The sequence below is a fragment of the Mesitornis unicolor genome, unplaced genomic scaffold, assembly GCF_000695765.1.
Source record: "Mesitornis unicolor isolate BGI_N332 unplaced genomic scaffold, ASM69576v1 scaffold2105, whole genome shotgun sequence".
Lineage (NCBI taxonomy): Eukaryota > Metazoa > Chordata > Aves > Mesitornithiformes > Mesitornithidae > Mesitornis > Mesitornis unicolor.
This window is the reverse complement of record NW_010184602.1, coordinates 4,633-31,578: the sequence shown is the minus strand read 5'-3', so window position 1 is coordinate 31,578 and position 26,946 is coordinate 4,633. Positions and strand designations below refer to the sequence as shown.

Genomic DNA, 26,946 nt, shown 5'->3' with positions numbered 1-26,946 from the left:
ATCCATTTGCCATCACTTCCCATGGAATTTTGGAGTAGGACTGGATGGGAAAATGAAACACATTAAGGTTTTTGTTTTTGACAAAATCCCTAATGTTTGAGATGTGAATAGGACGTTTTTGGGCAATCTTACAAGGAGTAAAATGCTGGTGGTGCTGTTTGGGAGGGGTATATTCTCTAGAAAGATATGTTAGAAGGCTAAAAAAAAGCTGTCTGGTTCTTCTTAGAAGAGATGAGAGAGCAGGAAGAGGGAGTCACCAGGCTGGATTGTTCAGACTGACCATCAACCACAACAGAAGAGATGCTGTTTTCTGTGCTCCTTGGAAAGCCCATCTTACTGGTCTCCAGTCCATTCCAGCTGCAGACAAATAACGGCTAGAGATAGAGATAGGCAATCCAGTAGACAATGTTGAAGAGCAGGAAGGCAGTGGGGAAGAAGACACGAGAGTAGGAGTCCAGGCGGGAGATGTGAATGCGGACCCTCCCCTCTCGCCACATTCCTGTCTGACAGTCCTCAATGCAGCAGAAGAACCTCTCACACTCCTTTCCTTCCAGGCACGGGGAGCCAGGGTCTTCATCCTCATCATCCTCTATCTCTGGGGGCCAGTGCATGATGTTGTTGATGTTGATGGTGGTAAAGGATGGCATTACCTGTGCACCGGCAGGCGGCTGTAATGAGGAGGAGGGATAGATGGATTAAAGGGAAGGAAAAGGCAAGAAAACATGTTCTAGACACCAAACCTCATCCAACAGGCAATAGATGAGTTCATAGCATAGATGCAATTCAATGGAGAGGGATGAATTATCATCCCCCATCTCTGCACCTGGTTGTAAATCACCACCTTGGCACTGGCACCTTTCAGGTGCTCAGACCCAGCACACAGAGTGGTCTGAGGACCTTATGAACATAGTATGGGTCAGACACTAAACCACATCAGCAGTTTCCAATGCAGGCTCAGGAGGGACATTCCTAAATAGCCTGGGGTTCTAACAGCATCCACCTCTGCTGGCCCCTTTAACCTACCAGCCTGGCTTTCCTGTTGTTGTGCTCAAGTGGTTTCTTGTTTCCCACCAGGTAGTTGAGTGTGGCATACTCCATCAGAGCTGCAAAGACGAAGATGAAGCACACAGAGACAAAGAGGTCCATGGCTGTGATATAGGAAACACGGGGAAGGTGCTTGCGGGAGATGGTACTCAGGGTGGTCATTGTTAGCACAGTAGTGATACCTAAGAGAGAAAAAAAATAGTTTAATGAAGAGGAGTGCTTCTGTCTTCCACATGCATCCAGCCCTCAAAACATCCCCTTCTAGGAACCTTCTAAGAGGATCTGTTCCATCATCTTCCCAGGCACAGAAGTGAGGCTGACCGGTCAGTAGTTCCCAGCGCCCTTCTTTCCACCCTTTTTAAAAATGGGTGCAATGTTTCCCTTTTTCCAGTCACCAGGGACTTCACCTGACTGCCATGACTTTTCAGATACCATGGAGAGTGGCTTGGCAACATCTAAAGCATTGCATTCCCTCTGGTAGCGCTATTACCTGGCTGCCTTAAGAAGTTATTCTCAATGCATTCCAGGATTCTCCTGGATTGCCTACAGCTCGCCATGCTGTTTTCCCAGATCTGGGGTGAGTGAAGTTCCCCTAGCAGGATGAAAGCTTGTAACCATGATGTCTCCTGTAGCTGGAGTAAGGAGGTTTCATCAACAGGCTCCCCTTGATTGGGCGGTCTGTAGTAGATACCAACCCAAGGTTCCCTTTGTTGCCTCAGCCTCTATTTCTTACCCATAAGCTTTCAACCTGCTCATGGCCATTCTGCAGAGACAGTTTTTCACCATCTATCCATTTCTTGACATAGAGGGCAAGTGGGTTGGAGATGATAAGGAATCTCTTTTGACTTGAATGGGGCTTGGAATTGTTTTTGCAGCAGCAGTAATGCTCACAGAACTGTTTCCAGAGATAAAGCATCAGGAGCCAACAAAGTATCAGCTGCAAGAGTTGGTATCGTGATCTTATCCACTGCTTTTTAGGATGTGGAGAAGCAGCAGGAACTCCACCTGTTCCTCCTTGTCTAGCATTCATCTAAATCCAACTGTTACCCTTTCCTGGGGTCACCTCAATGGCTCTAGGTGGGAGCATGGCAAGAGATTGTAATATTTTCCTGCTGTATTTGCATTAGCAGATGTCATGTGACTGCCCATATATTTAAAATGCCAATGGAACTGGCCTGGTTTACATCTCCCTAATGCAGGCTGACAGCCTTGAAATGTACCGGGGATCATTTGTATTATGTTTAACAGGGGCTGTGGAGAGAACATATTACTCCTGATGTGCTGAGGTCTCTTCTCACAGAGAGGGGCCCTCCTCCTGGGGAAAGTTGTCTTTGTTTTTTGAGATAGCCACCACAATGATGTCAGCCACGCAGTATGTTTTGCCTCTTGCTCTTCCTTTCCCAGCCGCGAGCTATGGTGTTCCCTCACCTCCATTGGAAATGACACCTTGCTCCTCCTCCTCCGTCTCTCCTTGGGCACCAGAGAAATTGATTTTGATAGGGAGGAGGGGAGAGATGGTCAGAATGGATGGGCTCTGAATAGCCCTGCCTGATGCTGATGGCCCCTTGCCTCCTCCCTCTGTCTCTGGAGAGGTCTGTGGGCAGGGCTGGGAACGTTACCTCCAATTACACGGAAAGTCAGCGGGTCTGATGGGAAGAACAGCGCTGGGAAGCAGAGCTTACTGCAAAATGCAGATACAGCCAAAGTGCATTAAAGATTTGTAAAGACCTCTCTAGGGCCTATCAGAGCAGGATTCAATCAACGTAAGCTCTTTCCTGCCACAAAGAGCCACTGCAGTTTGCTGAGAAAATCTAAACAATAGGCAGAGCTGTAGCCACATCCTGGACTCCCAGGGTGGTGGGACTGACAGAGAAAGGCTGTATCCACAGGGCTTTTACCTCCTGTCAGAGCTTGGGACTCTGGATATAGCCAAGCAACTTTGCTTATTACTCTACAACATTCATGCCACTGGTCCCACACTGAGTCCCTGAAAAGTCATGAGGAAATGCAGAATACATGCATGTGACAGGAGCCCTTTGGCCAGCACTGCAATGCCACAGCTCACCCCTTCCCTCTCCGTTTTGTTCCATGAAAATACCACATTGTCAATTTGAAAACCACTATGTTCAGGTCTCAGATCAAGATATGAGAGTGCTGTGCTATCCTGAAATAATCCAGTAGTCCAAGCCAGCACAGGCAGAGATTCAGTTGAGCTTGAGAATAATGTTACAAAAACAGAAAGATGCAGGAGTGGACCGGTAAGCTGAGTAACGCCAGAAAATGGCAAAGCGCTTTAGGAGATTTTATACTCCAATGCTGGCAGTCTGCAAGCCTTGCAGAGTTCAACAGGCATCAGACACACAACAACTGTCTCTTACCCAGAGATGTCCTGGCTGGTGTAGAGTCTCTCTTGATCCAGAAAGAAACCCAGGAAAGAACAACAGTCAGGATGCAGGGAATGTAGGTCTGAATGGCAAAATAACCCATACGTCTACTTAGGTCAAAAGAAACTGTCATCACCATGTAGTCCCCTAGGAAAAAGCACCAGAGACATTGGAATTATAACATGTGGCTTCCTAAAACACAAAAATCAGACTCTGTGACTGCCCAGCTGGCTATCTGCCTGCTATGTGGCCACCAGGCTGCCTCTGTACTGGCCTGGCTGTGTGTCCAAGCACACTGAAAAGCAAGCTGTCTGGGAAAGTTTCAGGGAAGAAACTACAGAGAGTACTCATCTTCAGCTGGTTGCTGCAAGGACTTCTTTTTCTGTGGAAGCTATTTAGCTGTAACAGGCTACATGGCCTGGCATGTCAATAAGTACCTGAGCTGTGACAAAGGAGGTGTCCTTCAATCACGTTCCTCGAGACTCTGGTTCTGCCCCTGGAAAAGGCATGTGGTGCCATACATCCTAATTGCTCACTTGGCAACTGACAGCTGAGCTTCTTCCTCTTTTTCAGAGCCTCCTAGTGAGTGCTGGAAGAAAGCCACCTGACAGCTCTAGGGTTAAGACGGAGCTTGCGAGCAGTTACCAAAAAAAGAGAATTACAAATGTCAGACAGCCAGTGGTGCATTCAAGACACTTTCACTGCACCACTCCTTGTCCTGATATGTGCTGCCTTTCTGCTGCCATTAGAGGCTGGCTGCTCGTGTTGACAACAGCAGCCTTCTGCAGAGTGGGAGAAGCACTACCTTAATTTGCTGCTTCAGAGGGCTTAAATATATGAGCTTGCCCCACCTGCAAGGAACCCAAAGAGGCTTTCCTCAGTTGTCTCCAGGAAGGAAAGGGGATGTGAGCTGCTATGGTGAGGAGGAGCTGAAGGGCCTCCATTCCCCGTTTTTTTCACACATGCAGCCTGCTATTGTCTCTTAAAGCGTAATTCAACTCCACTTTACAGAAAGAAAGACTGAGACCTGCAGCTTCTGATTTCCTCACCCCTGTTCCAATTATAAGCATCATCCAGGGACCAGATGATATGCATATACGGCAGCAATAAGGGATCTGAGCTCCATTTTCTCTCTCCCCTGACCCTTAAGTGAGGGATATTTTCATTCACATCAGCATTATCACCCCATAGTTTACCGATGTCAGTGGTTCTGGCCTACCCCTGCTTCGTCTTCCCCACACCCTTCATCACCATCATTTCTGCTCCCTATAGCAATGGTCCATCCCTTCATTCTTATGTTTCTCTAACCGTGCTGCTGTGACCTTCCTTCCCCACCACTGTGGAGCTGTCTGATGACTCCTTGGCCTCTCACTAGGTCTCCAACACACTGGTGTTTCTGTGGGCTCTCTCCCTTTGCCTCACCTGCCCCAGTCCTCAGAACTTCTGAGGTGTTCCTCAGCCCCGTGAAGTCAAACTGGTAGAGCCTCCAGGTGCGCTGGTCGGAGACCTCAATGGAGTAGCGCCTCCAGCGATAGACGATCTCCTCTCGTGGGTAGCCATCTAGGAAAAGGGGCCAGGACATCAATGAAAGGGTACCTCATTCACCACCCTTACTGCAAAAGCACTGGCATCTCACTCTAGCTGTTTAGTAAACATGAAGGTTTTTTTTCCGATGCCTTTTGTTTAGATTCCTTTAGGCACCCCCACATGCAGTGGGAATAGGGACAGCATCTCCCCTTGTGCGCCACTTCAAATGCTGGGATGTTTAGATTCCTTTAGGCACCCCCACATGCAATGGGAATAGGGACAGCATCTCCCCTTGTGCACCACTTCAAATGCTGGGGGTGGGATTTGAAATGCTAGAAATGGAGCCTTTATAAGGACTGCACTGGTGGGAATGAGACCTGGGTTGGCGTAAGAGGACTCCTGCAGCCTGAAATCTTTAAGAGTTTTAGCTTCCTGGGGCAGCATGGGGCCTGCACCACTCCTCATGAACACCTTCCCTTCCCAGGCGTGAGTACACCAGGAATACAAAGCTGCCAACATGGGAGGTAGCATGGCTGTGGCTGCTCTTGACAACCTCTGCATCTCTTGCCCTGGGAGATGATCTATGTCTGGAAAAGAAGGGGTGCATTCTCCATGGAGAAGGAGGCCTGGCTTCTCCTGGCTCTAGCTTTCTTGACAAAGAAACAAGCCTACTGTGAAGCAGGGACCTCAACACCTACGAGAGTGTTCCTCAGAGGAGGGAAGGAGCAAGAGCTTGGCAGCTAACTAGAAGTGTGTTTCTAATTATCAAGCATGCATGGCATGTACTGTTAATTAGCAAAGAATGAGGGATGGTGGGAGACGAGGGGATGGTATCTCCTCAGCATGCTGCCTCCCTTTGAAGCACCTCAGAGCCATGTGAGCTGCATCTCTTCAGTGGCAGGGAAAGCGGGAGAGGTGAACCCGAGCTAAGATGACTAAATCAGATTTCCAACCAATGTGTGGGGACAGGAATCTCTTGGTGCAGCAAGGCTCTCTGCAAAATTACCAGTGGAGATGTACCAACATCAGCAGCCCTCTCTGCTGATGAGAATGGACAAGTGGGGACTGAGAGGGGAGGTCTGAGAACCCCTCCTTTGTGATGGCCTTGGGTGCAGAAAGTGGGCCTGTCTGTGGGCTTAGGTCCGGAAAGCCAAGCTGTCCCCTCACAGAGTGGGAGAAGGGGAAAGGTGCAAGTCAGGAGGGCTGCTATTTGTCTGCCAGCTGAAGGGACATATTCTGTCTAATGGGTCAGAGTGACCAGAAGGTCTATGAAATAATCACCTCCAACCATCTATCCAAATTAAGGAGAAACTCAGAGGTGCTGTGAATCTGTCCCTGAAGGCTTCTGCTAGCTCAGGAGTGGGAGGATCCTTGAGGGCATGGTGGGTAATGGCCCAGGAAGAAAGTCATGGGGATTCGGTGAAAAATGTAGCTAAAAGGGAAGATGGTCTCTCCAGAACAGTTTTACTCTACTGAGGTTTCTCTACTTGCCTTCTAAAACTCTATTAAAATAACATGTATACTTACAACTGGAAAAAACCAAAGGGCAGGAGTGAGTGTCCATTGGGAAATTCTGCAGCTGGAGCAGACATTCAGCCTCGATCGTCAGCCTGAGAGGAAGAGAGAGAAAGAGAGAGAGAGACACACTGAGATTTTGTGCTGGTGAAGGTGGTTTGTTTCCAGCACTGCAATGTGACAAAGGAATTCTCGCTTCCGTGAGAGAGAAACACTAATTTGTTGAAGATCAGTCTGTCTGCAGGAACATATCAAAACAGCAGCAAAATATTTTCAAAGTGAGAAAAAACATCTAAATTTCACATTCAAAAAGCCTTTTTGTTTAGTAAGTCTTTCAGATTCATTTATGGGAGTGAGAATTTATAGGAACAAAAGCCAAATGTTTATCATCAGAATGAAATAGCTGGGCTGACCAACATAAACTTTTAAAGGATTTTGTTTAAGGAAACCATTTGTAGTTTTAACTTTTTTCTAGGTATGATATGGAAAAACAGTTTGATTTTTTTGAGGCTTTCATCCTGGGAAGAGGAAGCCCATTCTGCAATGAGTACGACATAAGTACTCCTGTCAGCACTGGGAGACCTCTCCACTACTCTGTCCCAGGGCACCTGGAAAGGACCTCCTCTGCTTTGACCAGCTCCTTTTCCCTCACCTTAGCAGCCAGCTACAGTGCCTGCTGGATGTACCTGAGCGTGTAGAGCACTTTTCCATCATTCCAGATGCGGAGGAGCTGATTAGGAGTGGTTATCCAGTGGGAATCGGCCCGCTTGGAGTTCCTAAAAAAGGTATCTGGGATCCAGATGCGGCTCACCATGTTGGTGTTCAGCGTGAGGGCCTTCAAGGTGCTGTTGAAACGAAGACGCCGGTCATACCACGTCTGAGCAAAGAAGATATCAATGGTGTATTCCTGTGAAAGAGAAGGAAGAAGATGTCTTTCTGAGAGGGATTCAGGCAAAGCAGAACCCTGTCCTCTGGTCTGCAGGCCACTGTTTTGGAGTCACAGCTAGAACATTTGCTTTTTAAGTCTGGGAGCAGGTGTTGGTGATCACTGACACCTTTCGAGGCTCATCTTCAGCTCAGGGTCAGGACATCCACAGCACATTTAAGAGCCAATGACTTCGTGTTGGCTGGTGGGCTGAGCTGTAGCATGTCTGTCCTGGTGCATGCCTGGAAAGTCAAGACAATATGAACAAGGGTTTGGGCTTCCTCTTGACGGACAACTCAAGCCAAACACTTCTTTTAAGCACAGGTGCGAAGGGGCAGCGTGGACATTGGCTGAATCAAATCCTAAGTTCAGCCACACCTTTCAAAAGCAGGCAAGGAAAGCTCCTCACCAGCTTACCAGAGAAGGCAAGCAGACAGCTCTTTTTGTTACTTATTAGGATACAGCCCAGCAGTGCTCTGTACACCTAATTTGTCCATATAGTAATAGTAGTGTTGTGCATAAATCTAGTGAGAATCCATCCCTTGGTGCAGGACTTATACTGTAAAAGGTTTGTATGAAAAACAGAGGCACTATGGCTTCCTGGGCAGCTCCTGACTGGACTGGACTGGCAGCAGTGCACATCATTAGCCCACTGTTCTGCAGCTTGCTGCTGCAAGCCAATTTGCTCCTTACCCTCTTTTTCAGCCTGCCTGAGAAGGTGCTAATTAGCATCTTGCAGGAGCACGTCTGGCACTCAGTGGCTCTTTGAACCAGACCCCCAAACCCAGTTCCACCAGCCACTACTAAAGGCTGCTCCTGACAGCTCCTCTCTGACTTGGACTTTGCTCCCTTCCATGCCTGTTAAACCCCCATCACCACAGAGGCACCTCCTGCTCTCCTGCGGGCAGAGCTGAACAAGGTCTGACTTTGCCATCTCTCCCTTTCATTCTCCTCCTCCCTCTATTGATTTATCTTAGTGGAATTTTTATGACTGCAGCACATCCTCTCTCCACTACGTGCTGGTTCAGAGCCGACTTCCTCAAACCATGCCATTAAAATAGATGCGGTGCTCTTCGCATGCTCCCTCGGACAGCATGTCCTGCATGGGGGAGGCAGAGCAGGGCAGCACATGACTCCCCGCTTAATCTTCCTCACCCTCGCTCCACTGTCAGCCAACCAGTGATGAGTGATTGGTACCGAAAATGTCCCTTGCATAGGAATGAGATGATGAGAAAAGAGCATTTGCCATCAGGCGGTCAAGTCACTCTCTGGGCTGATCCTTCACCCTGGTTAGACACAGGGATGAGAAAAAGGTGACGGGGACGAGGTGCTAACATATCTCTAAATGGGGACAGATGGTCAAAGTGATGGCATTGCCTCTACAGGTCATTCAAAACAGACATGAGGAGACACAGAGCAAGGACAGCAGCAGTGTTCAAAGCCAAGGGCACAAGCACAGCCACTGCCCAAAAACAGGAGGTGGGGAGAGCCCATTCCAGCATCTGAATGGACCATGTTGGGTACTGCTCAGACATCAGGTATGTGGTGATGAGGGGGATCAGGTTGTGAAAAGTAAAACAGAGCCCACAGGAGGGCAAAGAAGCATTGGCACAGCAGGGATAAGATGGGGTACTGGCAGCCCAAGAAAACAACATATATGGGGAAGGCTGACTTTATTCTGCTTGGAGCCATTTTCTTTTCCTTGCCAGCCCAAATAACACAACATTTGACATATTGTCCCCCACCCCTGTGAACTCTGTTTGAGACAATATAAGCTTACATTGTTAGATGCCACTATCAGCTTCTAACTCCTAACTGGAGTCACTTGTGAGATCTCACTCCTGCGCAGGCTGCTCAGGTCAGCTGTCCTGCTGTAAAGTTCAGCACTCAGGTCTGGGATAACCGAGGATAATGTTTCAGGAGAGTGGAGGGTCAGCTATCCCAGGGGTTTAGCATTTGTTGTCCAGATTTTCAGAAGGGATCAGCATTAAAGAACTCCTCTTGCGCCATTGATAGCCTTTGCAAAAGGTGTAGCGCATAAGTCATTCAGCTCTTCTGAAAAAGTCTGAGCTATTATTGTCACTGTCCTGTGGTTTGATCTAATTTCAGTGGCTATTATAAGCACAGCTATTCACAAGGAAGAACTTAGTAGCTGAGCTGGCTCCCTTGCCTCCAGGTGAGGAACCCATAGGGAAATGTTGGCATTTACAAATGTATTTTCATTCAGAATTATCTGAGGCAAGATTTATACAAAAACGCTCCGACCTTTGGGAGCGTTTTTGCCCTTCCAAATCTCTCCCTCATCCCGCTGGGCGTGTGGGGCACAGTCACCAGCTGGGGTTAAACGACAACAGTTCCTGAAGACTTTAGGACTGGTGTGGTCTGCACTGATGCTGAGGAACCTTGCAGGACTGTGGCTCTGCACTCATCAGCTGTGGAACAGCGCTCAGGCATTTCTCTGAGCATTAATCAGATCCCACTTAGCTGCAGGCATCTCATCGAGGTGATTAAAATAGGAGGTGTTTGACCATGGGTTCCCTACAGTCACTGGAGAGGGGTAGGCACTTCTGGAGGGAGATCCCAACGTGAAGCAGCCCAAGTTGTCCTCTGGAAATGCCTCACACTCTTCCTGACCTTAGTAGAGCCCAGGCTGATGAAGGCTGAATAGCTCAAGTTTGGCAGGATGAGCTCAGCTTCTAAAACTTAGGGCAGTGCTTTCTCAACTCCTGCACCCCTGTAGTTTTTCTCCGGAATAGCTCAAGTTTGGCAGGATGAGCTCAGCCTCTAAAACTTAGGGCAGTGCTTCCTCAACTCCTGCACCCCTGTAGTTTTTCTCCATCCCTGATTAATTCTCAAGCATCAGAAAGAGCCTTCTCAATACCTCGAATTCCCCATGTGATAAAAGGTTATTGTAAAATACGCCTCCAACATTACTGTACCATCTGCTGTGCAGCACGAGGAGGTTGTTAACTTCGCTGTAAAAGCATGGGCTTTTTTAGTGTTTTCAACAGACGGAGCTGGCGAAATCGAAGGAATCGCTCTACGTTGTTACGTTGTGCCATTTGGATCACACATGGCGTTGCACACACATGTTGGCATGCAGGCAGTATTGCATCAAATTTCTGTCATGAAATAATAAATCAAAGTACCCGTAAGGCAAACACCGAAGCCTGACTACCCTAAATACCATCACGTGAGTTTATCCAGTGCTGAGGAATGCCCTGCAGTGTTATTGCTGCTGCTGGCTGCGTGGGCTCGAGTCCAGCTCAGCCTTTCAGCATGTCCCTGCTGGCCCTGGGTCGCTGTCATCGCCTGGCACTGCCTCTCATCACTGACCCGTCCTCCTTTTCCTCATGTGGGCAGCACAGATGCTGGTGGAAACCCAGTCCCAGAAAAATGGTTAAATCTGAAGACATTTATTGGGAAAAAAATACGTCCTGTAAAAGAGTATTAGTGGGAAGTCAAGGGATGTGGAGTTGACAAGAATATTTCATCTTGGAAGAAAAAAATAAAACAAAAAGATTTTACTGCACTCTCAAACCCTCTCATTTTTAAAAAAACATAGTTTAAGTGAAAAGCTATGGAAATTCTGTGTGAAAAGAAAACCTCAAAATTTTCTGTCAGAAAGAAAATAAGCAGGTTTAGAAATCAGCCTGTTCCCAGTACCAGAGAGCTGGGAGCTGGCCCCCTGTTCTCATTGTGTGCTCCCTTAAACCCTGCTCCTTGGGCCACCTCAGCCCCAGCTGCTCTGCCCTAATCTTCATGGCCCTGGAGCACCTCCTTGCTCCTCATCCTGATGGCCTGATACAGCAAGGACATCCAGCCTGGCTCCAGTTAGCTCCTACTTGTGCCTTCTCTCTCACCTCAGTGTGTATGTGCACAACAAGGGAAATAAGCCCATATTCCCAGTTGGATTTGGCCCCAGGAGCTCTACTCTAGGCTGAGTCCCACCCTGGGTTCAAAGCAGACATGAGTTAGGGCCATTCAATTTCAGACTATCAGCCTAAACTCACAGGGTTATCATGACACAACTTGAAATTAGCAGTTCGTATTTTCAGGTTACCTTATACAGCAAATAAACACAGCTGTGCACTGCCAGAAGATCCTTTTCAAATGGCTCAAAGTGAGTCTGCGTGCACGGTTCAGCTGACCCCTTTCAAGGATGCAATTAGTGGCATACAGAGCAGTTGTTACTCCGTGGTTCCTCTGTATCTATGAGCTTCTTTCTCTGTGTTCTTTAAGAGCTCAGATATCTGACAAACACCAAAGACATAAGCAAAGCCATGAGATGATGTCTTCCTAAATCAGAATAAAATTGAGGATTTAATGTGTTTTTTTGCAACTTCACTTGTCTTCAACAGCAACAAGAAAACACCCAAATAGAGACCTGGAAACAGGTTCCTCCATTTCCTCTGCTGGAGAGATAGCTTGGAAAAATCCTAAATAACAGCGAAGCTGAGAGATTCATATCCCAGCCAGTCTTATTCTAGCTTTTATTGTTCTGATATTTGGCTTTCTTCATAGAGCCCCCTTCTTTCTGCACCTGCAAGCAAATCCCTCGCTGCAGTACAATAAAGCAGGCTGCTTTGCGGGGAGGCATGGCCAGCATTTCAGATGGGCTGATGTGAATCTGATGGGTCCATGCTGTCAGCCACAGAGCTAAGCAAAGCAAGCATGACAGGAAAACTCTTTGGGGAGCTGGAATTCAGGAAAATCTCAGGAATTACTGGAAAAGACCCAGGAATGGGCTGTATTTCTTGCAAGGACTGGTAGGTCACTCTCTACAGCTCAAGGCAAGCCAGGAAGCCTCTCCTTGTCTCCCTCTTCTGCAAAACAGGGGTCAGCCCAAGCATCCCCCCTTCAGACAGAGCTCCCTTCAGCAACTCCACACCTCCAGAGTCATGCAGCGTTTTCCTCTCCACGACATCCCACACATCTCTCCCAGTCTGCAAACATATCTGACAAACCCTGGGCTGCTCCCAGCAGCCGGCTCCATGTCCCAGGGAACAAGTTCAGTAATAGCAAAAAGTCTGGGGACACTCTGCACACTCAGATAACTAAATAAGATAGCCTTATTTTAGAAAAAACTTCACATCTGATGCACTTCTTGTCCCCGCAGCTTGCAGGCAGGAACGTGCTTCTAGCAGGACACATGCAAGCACTCTCCAAAAGCAGCGAGCAGAGAGGACCTGTACTAACAGCATACACCTGACACCGACCGCTTCAGCGAGCGGTGGGGCAGTGTCGGGCTTCTCCCAGTTCTCGCATTAGTGAGACACCTTGCTTGTGGATGCCTCCGCGTCCCTGCTTTGGGTGAGTTTTGTTTCCCCAACATAAAGAGCAAAAGAATGAGACTATAAGTTTCATTCTGTTTCCAAGGTGCTCCTCTCTCCAAATCAGACCCTAGAGAGCTTTCTGGACATGATGCTGAGTGACTGGGGGAGCTCGAAAGGACAAAAGGAGCAGAGCTCCGGTGATCTGTGTTTTCAAGGTGACACACTGAACTTCCCATCTGTTTCACTTTTGCAGCAACACTGGCAGCACTGTCCTTGTCTGAACGTCCTTCGCCTCTGCTCAGGGAATCTCAGTTGAGACAGCGTTCTTTTTATAATACAAACTCGCTGTTAAAAACCATCACCATGTCCTGTGCTCATGCCAGGAGCCTTCAAACAAGACATGCTGTACATGCTGCTCTGTCGGTTGCAAACTCCCCTATCATGGCTTGCTCACCCTTGGAGTCTCTGCAGACAGGAACTGGTCAGGGCTTTCGAAACCACGTGCTGGTTTTTGAGATCTCTACCTGCCCGCTTCTACACACCTCTGCTTGTGCGTGCTCCCGTGCATGTGCAAGCAGGGATATCTCAATGTATGAATGTAGTATAAATAAAAGCTTTTGTACTCATGACAGCCAATCACACCAGTCTCTTTCTTTTCCCCCAAACCCTTCCTCCTGAGCTGTTCCCTTGGACCACCGCTTCCTGTCCTTCAGTGATGTTACCTCCTTACACGCAACCCCAAGATGCTGCTGATTGCCATGGTGCCTGTTCCTCTTTTCACGGCAACACAGCCCAGCACATGGAGTCTCTCACTGTGAGCCCCAGCGGCACATGACCTTAGATGTGTGTGTTTTAGCATCTGATTAACAGTCATTACCCAAAGGATCAAGGAAAGTCCTTGAGTCGAGACATGACATCAGCCAGACTCTGGTTTATAGAAGCACAGTCTGTCTGCACTGTCCCTGACAAGGTTATTACTGAAAAGGCAGACATGCAGGCACAGGATGCTATATGCAGATGGGGCAGAATTAATTAAAGGGGAAGACACTGAACACTTCAATGAAGCATTATGCAAAGCACCACAGGGAACGACCCACCTCCTTTTAGCTTTGTTTTTCACCAGTCTCAGGACAGGACATGGCCTGGGTGAAAGTCATGCGTAAGCACCTTCTAGTGCAAACAAGGCAGCAGCCTGGTTACCATGATCTCTAGAAAATGCCTGGGCTGCTTGCAGAAGAAAGCTGCCCATGTCCAAAGTCTTGTTTGCATGTCAAACCTTCCTGCTAACTGTTCAAATGCTCTCCATGATGCTGGGCTTGAAGCAACTCTGTGCAGGTGGCAAAAGAGAAGATGTGAGGCCAGAAGCACATACGCTAACTAGAGGAGAATATTTAGCATGTCGCACAGTGCTCTTCTTTATTTGTTCTTTAAGCTCTTGGGGTGACCTTTGATGAGACAAAAAGAAATTTCCTTTGAAAGGGCTATAAGACAAACCTTCTCATTGCACGCAATTAGCTCCCCAAGACTTCTCCTCCAGGACAGCTTGGCAAGATTCAGATGAGAAGCTGGAATTTCTTTAATTGCACTTCCCACTCCCATGCTACTCATTGTGATTAAAGTGAAACACTGGGATGGGCAGCCTAATACTGCCTTGGACTGGGAGAGCAGTGGCTGCAGCTCCCCTGTGCTAGGCAGAAGAAGGTTGGAGGTCCCATGAATCCTCCAAGGTGTCCAGTCCTAAACACGCCTGGAGAGGGGTGTCTGGTATGGTCAGCTTGTGCCCATGGAGACATCTTCAAGTCTGTTCCTCCAGCTCTGATGTGCTCCTTGCACCACCTCTCTGTCCTTACAAAACTCACTGTCCTGGGCTGCCTGGTTCCCATGGGGCTGCCTGCAGACTCAGGAGCTGGGCACTGCAGCCTCACTGCCTCCTCCCTAGGGTGGAGAGGCAGGAATAAGAGTGGTATTCTGCTGTCGCAGCAGCCTTCAGATGAAGTGAAGGAAGGCAGGAAAGTCCTCCAAACGTTAAATGACTTGAGCTCACCACTTTGCCTCTCTGACTCAGAAAGAAAGTCATTACCACCATGCCCATACCCCTCCTCAAACAGAAACAGCTTCCATCGTAATGGCCCTTTTCAAGCATCACAACATTTCCCACCGCCTTCCCATGGGACTTTGCTTTGTCTAGTAAGGCTGTATGCTCCCCAGGGCAGGGACTACCTCTCTCTGTGGACTGAAGGGTGTCCAGAGATCTCAGCTGGTAGCCGATTGCAAAGAGCACTAAGTCCCTCCCACTGCAGTCTTAGTGATAAAGGAATTGCTACAGAGGCTGTGCTTTGAGGTCAAGGCAGGAGGGAAAGGGTGGCAGAGACAGGGAGCCATAGGAGTGGATCAGAGCCAGAAGCATCCTTCCAGTGCAGGAATTGCATGGCATGGCATAACAGCATGCAAAACCAGAGGGGATAAAAATGGCCAAAATGACCCCAAAATGTGTCTGAGAAAGCATAGGGCGCCCACATCCCTGGGATGCCATCCACTGTATGCAAATGCCTGTGCTGGCCAGGAGGAAAACCACTGTTTGCCTCTATAAATCCCTTTCGAGTCCTCATCCTCAAATTAAAAAGAGTACATTCAAAAAATCTGAGAAAGTTCTGTTTTCACAAAAGGGGAGGGTTTTGTGCCCTCTGCAGCAATCCTCACTACTGACACTGTTCTCTCCTGGCCTCAGATGAAGGAGGAGGTGGGGACAGTGTGCTCTGCTGACTCTTTCAAGGAAACCTGTTTCATGTTGTCTCTCATGCCCCCTTGCTGTGCTTCCCAGCTCTCTCCTCCTGCCCTGCCAGTTCCTTGGTGTAGCTCTTTCTCCCTGCTTCGTTTTGTTTCTCCTTTTGCAGTTATTCTTTTCAAGCCACCACAAAATCACAGCCCAGTCCTAAGGAAGTTTCAAGGGAGTACCAGGCTGAGGTGAACCTGAAATGAATCAGGTTACAGAGCAAGAACAACCACCCTTCCTTCTCCAGCTTCCCTAGGTGGCTTTAGGACATCTTTGGGGAGTAGTGAAAAAGATGAAGGCTCAGGTTTTCTACACAGAGGTATAAGAATTGCACTGGCAGAGCTTGTATATCTCAGAGTCATACATACAAAGAAACCAAACAATTTTGGCTCTCGAGCTCAGTCCAAAGTTCCCGGGATCTGGACAGCCTATTCTCTGCTGCTCCTTACCAAATGCTAGCACTTGGACCTGCCTTTGGCTTTCTGTGATACCAGCAACATGGAGGTATTTTCATGTCCTCTCTTGCTGATCCAGAGGGAGAGGAACCACATCTAAGCAGCCTTGAACCCCACTGCTGCAGAACTGGCCTGAAGCTCGCAGACCACGCAGTGTTCGCATCCGAACATCTGTGAGCACCAAGAAGGGAGCTTGGATTCATGCAATGGCTCACTCCTCCTTTATACTGCAAACCGGGTGCCAAATACCCTCAGTTACCAGTGCTCCTACTGCCCCCTACCTTCTCTGCAGAGACCCTTCCTTCCTGGTGAGATCCACCCTGCCAATCCCTGCGGCACACTGCTCCAAGCCATGTCACCACTGTGGCTCTTTGCTGTGGCAGGGGGAAGCAGGGTCCTTTGTGCCTTCTCAAGAGGTGGAGATTCATGTGCCAAACTAAGGCTGCACGCCCTGGACAGGTCTGCCAGTCCACCACTGCCAGATCATGAAAGGAAATGGTTGTCTTGAATTACAGTTCTCTTTGCCTTCAGCTTTTCTCTTCAAAGAGCAAATAAAGAGATCAGCCAGTTATCATCTTAACTTCATCCTCCTACCTCTCTGTGGCTGCAGGAACAACCAACCTAACTCCCACAGATTTTTCCCCACTTCCCCTGCTTGTCCTCACTCCACTGCTAAGGTGGCTTTGGATGTCTGTGGGGGAGAATGACAGACCAAGGGCCACCGGTCTGGTGTGGGAGGTGTGACAGGTACACGGGCAAAGCTGGAGGCAAAGAGAAGCAGAGCAGGAGGGAGTGTCAGAAACAAGGCTTACAACATTTGCCAAGTCCCTGCTCTGACCTTCCCTGTTCCTAGACGAATGGAGACAAGGTGCACCCCCACTCACGCTCCTGAGTGTTTTGGTTCGCACATCCCATGTGCATCTGCCTGCGGGTGAGCCATTATCACCGCCCGCAATTCTGTGGAGCAAAGCCGATCAGCCGGTAACAGCCATTCCCAGCTAACTGCGGGTCAGGAAACAACCACAGAAATCCTCACAGCAAAGCCCCCTGGACACGAAGATGGACAAGCAAGGCTTATACCAGGGTCCCCAGCAATCATCAGCTCCATGCTACCAGCAGACAAGACACCAAGCTGAAGACACAGAGGCACCAAGGAAGCGCCTGGAGGAATGGAGAAGACGTGAGGGGTTGCAGGGAGGAGAAGCAAAGCCCCAGTGCCACAGGAATGCTCAGGCTGGCAGCATCACCATTCCACTGCTGCTCGCTTGCAATTTGTATCATGGGCAATTAAACCCTTCCTGTACACGGAGATGGGATGTAATAGTCTGAATGTTCAGCCTTTAACATCAAGGCAATGAAGAGGTTCTTGAAACATATTGCCTCTGGTCACCCACAGCCACTGAATTCTGAGAAATGGTCTCCATCTCGTAACACATTTAAAGCAGGCAGATTTCACATCAGCCTTTCAGGGGAGATGGTAGGACTGCTTCATCTGGGGATGCAGGGGAAAAAATAGAACCAATTTCTACAGAAAAAAATGAAGTTTTCTTGCAAATAAATTAAAATTGTCAAAACCCAAAATTAATTACCACAACCTGATCATTTCATTCAGAAACATTTTTTTCTTCAGTAAGCTAACAAATTTTCAGTTTGCTTTATCCTTATCTATTTGATTCATTTCATTTTGACTTTTGTTTCCAAATACTCATTTTCATGCTTTATTTATAGGACAGAATTTATCACTATGTGAAAAGCAAATCAAAACAATCTGATGATACCACATGTAAATGTTTTGGTTGTCCCTAAAACCATTTTCCCTCAGAAATGCTTAAGAATTTTGGCTGTTTGTCCCAAGTGGGAGGGAAGAGCAAATCCCCCTTCCCCTACGATGCTGGCTCTTCGCACTAGAGCAGAACCCCTGGCCTCTGACCAGCTCTTTGACTTGGCTCTCACACACCTGAAATATCCAGACCTCTCCGGCAGAGAGATCTAAAGCCTTCAGTTCAGATAAATCAACTCTGGCTTAAAAATAATTCAGCCCATCAAGTGACAACTATCGGTACAGCTCAGACCCTATATCTTTCAAATTTGACACAATAGTGCTTTCCCTTTGACTTGGAAGAATCAATTTAATGAGGTTCAGAGCACAGATCGGTACCCGAATCAAACACATGCTTCCTGGCCTGTCCACGCATGGAGAAGCAGAGCCATTGGGGAACCGCATGGTGACTCCATCAGCTTGTGATGGAGACAGCCGCATCCATGCTTTTCTTCTCAAGATGCAGCTGCTCGCAGCAGCTCCGAGCCTCAGCCCACATCTCCCAGCCATGTCCATGCCTGTGCATCATGGCACAGCCTCTTTTAATGCCCTGACAGAGGGCAAAGCTCCTACTAAATCAAGAGAGGGGTGCTGGCTGCCAGGGCAGGGAACATCCCTCCAGCCGGGTCCAGGCCCCAGTGAAGGGAGTCTCCTGGTCGCTGGAAAACTGTCCCCAGCAGAACCATGCTCTCAGGCTGGGCATGGTGAGCACAGAGGCTTTTCAGGAGGTGCCCACAATAAGCATCCTTCCTGGGCTGCCTGCAAGGGTTCAGGAAGAAAAACAACAAAACCCCTCTGCATTCAGCCTGGCTGAAGAAATGTGAGTTTTCTCCAAAGGCTGGCACAAAATGAATGCGGGACTGAGCCAGCAGAAGGCCGGAAATGGGATCCGCGAAGGAATTTACAAAAGCCGCTTCCTCCATTATGAATGTTGATTTATCACCTGTTGCCCGAGGGCTGGAGGCCATCAGAGCTGCGGGCTGTGCACAGGCACCTGAGCACCAGGACTGATGCTGTGTTTTAAGAAACCTGACTGAGCACAGCCACATTCCCCATTTAGCGTCGGACCAGGGAACACAGATGTTAATTAACTTTAGGGCTTTGTTCTCCAGAAATGCCTCTGAAGAAGAGCACTTTTCCCCCCAGGAGGCTGCTGTCCACATTTTCATATCTTATTTAGCTCCCCATTTTAGAGGCAAACACTCTGCCTCTTGTTCATCTTCCCTGATAACAGACTCCTTGTATTTTCTGCACAATAAACAGCCTATAAATAAAATAGTGACATGGATGTCACACAGAAAATATCTGGAGGGGATAAGTGTATGTTCTGGATAATAAAAGGAGCTGGTTGAATTATTCATAGTGAATAAATCAGCCCTTTTTCAGTTTGGGAGCACACCCTGAAACTTGCGGAGGCTCTTGGGTTATCTTCAGGATGGAAGCAACTCATTTATTTCATTAGACCTTCTGCTGCCATTCGTGATTTGTCCCACAGGTCACACACGATCGGTGCCATTCCTAAGTGGCTTCGTGATTTTCTTTTCTCAAGGCAATGACAAACGATGGCTGCAGGAGAGCCGCTGCCCTTCCCCGTGTACCCGACCTCTCTACTCTGTGAACAGGAACCCTGTGTTCCGTGAGGAACAGTCCCTCTCCTGGCACTTGGGCACACAGGAAGGGGCTCAGGTGACCGCTCTTGAACATCGAGGAATCAAGAGATACGAGCACTCTCCAAGCAAATGAGTATTTGTGAAGATGCTATAAATGCACTGCCAGCTCCGGCAGCGCTGAGCCATTGCTCAGGTGTGGAAACTAACGGCCAGAAAAAGGCACTGGGGCCCTCAGTGAGCAATACCCATTTCCCAACACTTTAAATTTCTATGATATACATCTTTATCAGGGACCAAAACCTGACCTAGCTTATTATATGAGTACACGCCTTGTGCAACTTCACTAGATTTATGCTGATGCCTGACCCGCTGCACACCGCCAGGCCAAGAAGAGTGCAGAGTCCTTGGCAGAGCACTACGGCGTGCTTCAGGCATTGCAATCCACCCTAGAAGTGGGTGCATCTGGGCTATTGCCTCCTAGACAGATGATTTGTGAAGCATTTTAAAGTCCTTTCAGTTGAGAAGTGCTGTGCAACTGCTGGAGTCTATTATTATCAGGGAAGAAGGGGAGAGGTAACAAATTTCCTTTACCTATAGGCTTATCTTGTGCTCCAGAGCAACACACTCAACCATTTTCATTTCATTTCCTTCCTACTTATTCCAAAGAAGCCAAAGCTAAGTATAATCAAGACTTAAGCATTCCTCAAAGCCAGACAATTATTATCGGTCTCGGTTTCCCCACCTATTAAGAAGAAATGAAGATATTAACCCAAGCCTCGCAGCCGGACACTGGGGCTGTAGCCCAAGGCTTCCTGCTGCGGCTCCCACACTAACTGCCTTCCAAAAAAAATCACAGCTGCTGTTCATTGGGATGTGGCTCCGCTGCTGTGCGGAGATGCCTCAAACAGCCCAAGGGCTCTCTGCAAGAGCGGCTTAGTCCCATATGGCTTTTGTAGAGCCTGGCTCCTCTCTTGGGGATCTTTGCCCCTGCTGCTGGGACAGCTCAGCTGTTCGCAAGCAGCTGCTGGCTCGCTGCACGCTCTGATAACGCAGCATTGATGGGGATTTTACTCAAAGAGCCGCGATTCAGCAGCTCAGCCACCCACAGCTCCGAGTGGGAAGGAAGCAATCCTTGGAAGAGGGTTATGGGGACAGCCAGTGCCTCCTTGCCCTGTTAAGCCACCCCTGCACAGAAAGCCACCACGAGCAAAGACAAAAGTGCTCCAGGACCCCGAGCTGGCTTTGTCACAGCAGCCCCTTCCTCACTGCTACTCCTTGTCAGCTCTGACTTTGAAAGCCAGACCTCCTCCCTGGCTCCCCGGGATTTGCATGAAAGAAGTCAGTGGGGAGTTCTCTTCATTCATGCTGGGCTTATACTTCTAAATTATAAAGTGTGTCAAATGAGGATTTAATTTATACTTAATAAGACGTTTGTAAATTAATTATTCATCAGCTGATAACAAATAAACATTTCCCCTTCCCTCCCTCCCTCTTTTTCACAAATGCACCGTACATGCAAATCTATTAAATCTATTCTTCAGTACTCCAGACGTGGGAAAACGTGTTCTTCATCCTCAGTTTCGTTAGTGTGTTGCATGGTAACTAACGCAGCCAGACACGGCATTAGGAATTTAACAGCGCATAGCATCTCCTTCCTAAAGAGGGAAGGGAGGAATATTCAACACGTGCATTTGGACATATCACCCTCTTTGGGTTCCAGCTCACAGGCAGAGATAAGAAAATAATTTGCTGTAATAATGGAGTCAGGAGCTTGGCTCTACCCCCTTGGAAATCACAGGCACTTCAGAGGCAGCAGAATCTGTCCCCCGGTGAATGACAGAGGCCGATTTTGCTCTTTCCATCTTTATTATCATTAAGTAATGAGAGTGAGGAGGTGCACAACCCCAGCAGAAGAGCTGTCATCAAGGTTTTGCTACAGAATTTGCACACGAGGGCATCTCCTCGCACATACCAAGGAAAGGAGCTTCCAGCATCTAAACTACCCCTGACTGCACCGCCTCTGATCCCAGACACCTGAAGCACGTCCCCGAATGAGTGGCCAGGAGGCTACCACAGCATTCGGGCTATGTTCCCAGTGTTCAACTTCCTGAGCCTCATGCTTGCTTTTGTGCAATAGAGGAAGAAAAGGATGTTCCGCTCTGGGAGAAATGGGGGAAGCTCTGAGCAAGACTTGCTCCATTCCCAAGCTCCCAGCAGAAGCACTTTTTCCTCTCCCACCCCTGACGGCTCTCATGGGACGCTTCACGGACATCCCCAGGACTGGAAGACATTCAGCCTCTCTGGCTGGCAACTCCTTCATTTCCTGAGAATTAAGCATCCCTAAAGGAAGGTGATCCAGAACTCTAGGTGCCCTTGACACCAGTTAACGCTATAATCTATAGCACTAAATCCATTACAAAACAAAACCAGGAGTAAATCCCTCCAGCAAACAACCAGTCAGTGAAAAATTTGAACCCCAAGTCTCCTCTATTGGCGCAAACATGCTCGGAGAACTAAGGTGGGTCTTTGCACCAGGCTCAGCTTAGTGATGCGCCAAGGACATCTGAACGCTATCTGTGTTAATGGGAATCTAATTTGGCATCCAGATCCTTGACACAGCTTGGAAAGCTGTGGCACCATGGGTGATTGTCTTCGTTCAAGGCTCAGGGCAAGCTCAGGAAGCAGGATTTTCTCTCTATTGTCCCCTACCCTCCCAGGTAAAAAAAAGGGAATAGAGAAAAAGATGCTTCGCACAAGGTTGGAAGTTAAGACTGTAACAAGTTGAATGAAAAACAACAGGGGAAAGGAAAAAGGGAATTTATAAGGGACAAGGGATATTTAACTACATACAAAACCAGATCCCAGCAGTCCCCAGTGAAGTGTCCCAGCAGTGCCTCGTGGCCGCTGTGACTCGGCACCAGGGAGCCGCTGTGCCTCGGCACCAGGGACCGCAGTGGTGCGGGGAGCGGGTGGTGGTGGATGCTGCCGAGCACAGGGAGCTAGGCCCAGCCGTCCTGAGATGCCACAGGAAACCAGGAAAAGCCCACGAAGACCTCGGCCTCCTTGGTTTTTTATGGACTGTGGCTGGAAAGGGGAGGGAACAGAACTGATCTGTGACCCCCAGGGTCCTACAGACACCCCCTGTCCTTCCCTTTCAGGCTGGTAACCCTTAAACCATAACAGTGATAAGTCATTTGGCTTGAGGAGCTGCTGGCCAGCACCTGGCAGCTCTGGAAGGGCTTGTGGCCGAGCACATCCTTTCCCTGATGGTGTAAACACAGCGTCCCACCGCCCTGAGAAGCACCAACTCCCCCAGTCTCACCCAAAGACAACAGGTTCATGGGGATGGGAGAAAATCCCAGTCCATACAGCAATTGGCGCAAACAGCTGTGGGTCCCACTTTCCTGCACCCTTTTCCCTCTCAGCCCATCCGCTTTCCACCAAGCCCCACTCCATTCCCTATATCATTTAGCCATCTCCTTGCTTTATTTCTGGTTACTGCCACATTTTGGCTGGCAGAGGACAGAGGGTCTTTTCTCCAGGGAGAAAAGAACGTAGTATTTGCTCAGCTACCTAACTGGGAAACAAGACCATTCTGATCTACAAAAGATACCAGGAAATCACTTCACATTTATCCCCACTCCAAACCTGCCTGCCTTCTGCCGACTCCTGAATGTTAATGTTATTTATGACAAGTGATTGATGAAGGGGATGCAGAATTCACACCCGGCGCAGGGCATTTTCAAATCACCTATTCATTTTTAAGGATCAGAGTCAGTTTTGTGTCCTGACATGATTTATCACCTGGAGGTTGAGCAGCGGCTATGCAGGGCCAGCTTCCAAGCCCTGAGAGAGCATCACCAGGCTGAAGGCAGTAGTTAACCCTTCGAGGGGTGAGCAGATCACAGGACACCAGTGTTCAAACTACATTGCTTACGCTGGAGCCCTCTATTCCACCAGCACTTCAGGCTTTTAGCTTCAGATGCACAGACCATGTTGGTCCAAGCTGATCCCCACAGTAATATTTCTTAAAAGCGAAACTTGGTTTTTATTTTTTACATAGCCTGGCTACATGAAAGAGAAATATTTACTTAATATGCTGTCATCTCAATGCATGTAAAAGAGATCAACAGGACATTTCCCCGCCAGTGCCCCTTCCAGCCTACTTAAGCCTCTGTATCTGCAGCAGAGAGAAATTTCACCGTGGGCTCAGGAGAGATCGAGCTCCAGGTCAAATTCTGGCTCCCTTCCCTCGGGAATGTGCATTTCCTCAGGTTGCATTTGGGAAAAAGGAAAAAGCAGGCACATGGGACAGGCCTGGCGGCTCAAAGAAAGCAGAGCTTCTCAGGCTGGGAGACGCTACATAAAAGGGACAAAGTGGGAATGACACGTCCCCGGCAAAGACGATCTGTATCATATGTTTGATGCCAGCCTGCTAGTAGCTGGCATGACCCACAGAGTGACTTAATTCATTGTATCAGCATGGAAAAGCAAAGAAACACAAAACAAGTGGGTAAAGCAGCCAAGTCCAGAGGTGACACCGTGGCAGCTTTGTCACAGCCCTTTTCTCTTGCTTCAGGAGACGCTACAGCAGGGTGCAGCCTTTCTCATGAGCAGGGAGAGGTATTCAGAGTACAGATGGCAGAAATCTGCCATCCAAGGCTATGAGACATAGGTCTGGCTGTCCTCAGTACCTTTAATATCAGCCCAGCATCTCAGGGAGAAAGGTTTCGAAGTTCAAGGGTATCACAGATTCAAGCTTAGGAAGTTACCTAAGGGGACGGGAAAGGAGAGATGGACCCCTGGACTTGTAGCATCTGGGCACTTTGCAGAGACAGTGCAGCCAGTTGTGACTGATACCACAAAATCCCTCAACTGTCTCTGCACCGAGTAGTTTCCTCCCTTGTCTGATCAGCTCCTCACCATGCCATTCCCACAGACAGCAATACATTCCTCAGGTGATAAGGCTGCAGATGGGTAGATGAGCCCTGTGGTAGTAGATTCCCCAGCAGAGTCCTACAGATGTAGGCAATTCCAAGTGCCAGCTTTGCTTTCATACTCCTGGCTTGCATTAAATGCACTGGGATCCTCTGGGATCCTGTGCCCCACTTCATGAATTGTAAAAGTTCTTTGTCTCTTATAAAGAGCTAAGCACATGGGCTCTAGGAATGGTCAAGGCTGTCTTTAGCATCACTCTCCCATACGATTCTCTGGTGTCTCATAAGGGGTGAGTTCACACAATAATTTTCTTGGTGGAGATGGCTGTTGTCACTGCCTTGCATCTTGCTTTCACAAAAATACTGGAGATGCCGAATTTGCCTGAAGCTCCTATACCTGCAGCCATAGCCCAGCTGGTATTAGCCCAGCGGATCTAAAATTCTGAAAGACTGGGGTGGACGTACGTACATTCTCACACACCCATCACCATGGCATAAGCTGTGTTTCTTAGGAAACCAGACTAGCAGCAGTGCCTGGTGTCTCCATTTAGGATAAGAGATGAACTCTCAATGCAAGACTGGATTTTCTAAGTCACTCTCTGCTGCTACCACCTGCATGGCTACGCAGTGCTCCTGTGACAGGGAGGAGAGCAGAGCTTCCAGCAGGCATGGAAAGGGGTAAAGTAATAAGAGAAGGAATGAGGATGTGCACTGTGGTTTTCTTGGCATGCTCTTGGGCAGTGCAAAGCAGATGGGACAGCCACGTATAACATGACTCTTATGCCCTACCTCCAGGCACAGCAGTGGTGGGGAGGTGAGTACATCCAGCCCCTGCACCCCTCCCCCTGCACTGCTGCTCTTATGTCACTGTGGCTTCACATCCACACACCTACATGGGATGAAGGAGCTTGCAGGATCTGCTGGCAGCCAGGGATGACATCCCAATGGCTTGGGCTGTGGTTCTCCTCCTGGAGATCTGGTCCAAAGAAACATTGAAAGGGATTTTGGTGCCTTCAGGCCATCCCTGCTGGGCCTCCTGATGGTGCTCTCATCGTGCAAGCAAACACCCAGCCAGGTGTCCATCTGGTGGCTCATAAGCAGGTGCTGCCTGGAGGAACATGCCTGGTGGTGGACAGTCAGAAGGGCCACTTCAGAATGCTTTTTGGAGTGGAAATGGTACTACAACTACAATGCCATTCCTCCATCCCCAGAGGGTTTTTGTTCAGTAAAATTTTTGTACTTGGGAAACTAAAAATAACACGGCCATCTTGAGAACTTTCTTTTTTGGTTGAAGGGCGTTGGTTTTGTTTCTGCTCTGTTTTGCATAGAGAGAGACAAGAAAAGCCAAATTGTTCTGGCTGTGCCTCTCCTTTGTCCTCTCCACTGCCCAGTGGCCCAAAGAAGTCTTTCAAAACCTGACAGCCATCAGGTCTGTGTCTTGCTAGAAAAGAGGAAAAACATTCTTCACAGGGAAAATAATAATGGAAGTTTCCTGTGAAAAATAAACAAGCAGCAGTTGCTCTCCAGTGTGTGGTCTGGGGGCCCTTCAGAGCCAAGAGCATCTCTGTTGAGTGTTTCCACAACTCCCAGTACAGTGGGGTCCTCAGCCATGAGCAGAAACCATCACAGTGGCATCAAAGATGCTAGGAACTGAAGAAGAGTCCTTGGACCTGCCTGCTCCTCCCCAGCACTGTAGACCATGCCCGGGAACCCAAGTTTCACACCATTGCCACAGAAAGCATCTCCAGGTACCTATTCCAGTCCTCCTGCAGAGTGCACAGCTCTCCCCCTCCACCGCAACCAGGGTGGTACAACTTGCCCCAAACATCCTGGTGCCCGCATGCTGCCCAGGCAGGAGAGGACAAAGCCACCAGGTTTGGCTTGAGAAGACCAAAGAGCATCATCATCATCACACGCATGGCTAGTGGAGACCAAAGAGCATCATCATCCTTCTTCCCTGAGCTCACCAAGGGTATTTGAGGACATAGCTCATAACCAGGGATGGCTGTCAAACCTTTCTAGCTCCAGCTATCGGCAGGTCAGAGCACCTCTTCCCAAGGGAAGAGAAACAAATCCACCTCTTCTGATGACACCACCACCTTCACACCACGTCTAGCCAGCACGACACAACCTGCCAGCACTGGGACAGCTATTTCCCATGCTCTCAGTTGCAGTGATACCACGACTCTGAAGCAACGACCCCACTCACCATCTGGATGACAGACACCGGCCCAATGCTGTTCACGTAGATATCCACATCAATGAAGGTGGGCTTGACTGTAAAAAAAATAAAACAGGTATGGATGAGCTGGGGATAGGATAGTTTGTGAAGGGCTGAGGACAAAGGGAGCATCTGGGATCAGCATGGCTTCATCTCATCAAAAATCCCAACTACAGCAACCACAAAAGCATCGAAAACACAAGACAGCTGGGACAGGTTCCCACCCGTGGCCATAGGGAGATCCAGGGGACACTTACTGCCAATGTCGGGCCTCAGCTTGTTGTCATAATTCTTCAGCAGTGAGTTGAGGATCTGCGTGGCATCAGTCTCCTGTGCCTTGGGGGTGAGGACCCAGGTTTTATTGATGCTGAGGTAATCGTAATCGTATTCCTCTGTGCTCTCGCACCTGGAGTGGAGAGACAAAAGGAGAGGGACATCACTGTGGCATCTCTTAGGCACT

At 48.6% G+C, this 26,946-nt stretch overlaps 1 protein-coding gene across 1 annotated transcript; it reads right to left on the bottom strand.

Moving 5' to 3' along the window:
• Positions 1–160: 160 nt before the first annotated feature.
• LOC104540639 (gamma-aminobutyric acid receptor subunit gamma-4) lies at positions 161–26,946 on the bottom strand (the record flags this gene model as incomplete). The annotated part of the gene is made up of 8 exons (XM_010184497.1): positions 161–668; positions 1,024–1,226; positions 3,423–3,575; positions 4,851–4,988; positions 6,483–6,565; positions 7,157–7,377; positions 26,475–26,542; positions 26,744–26,946. Coding segments are annotated over 8 exons (1,363 nt in total), but the record flags the coding sequence as incomplete, so codon positions are not given.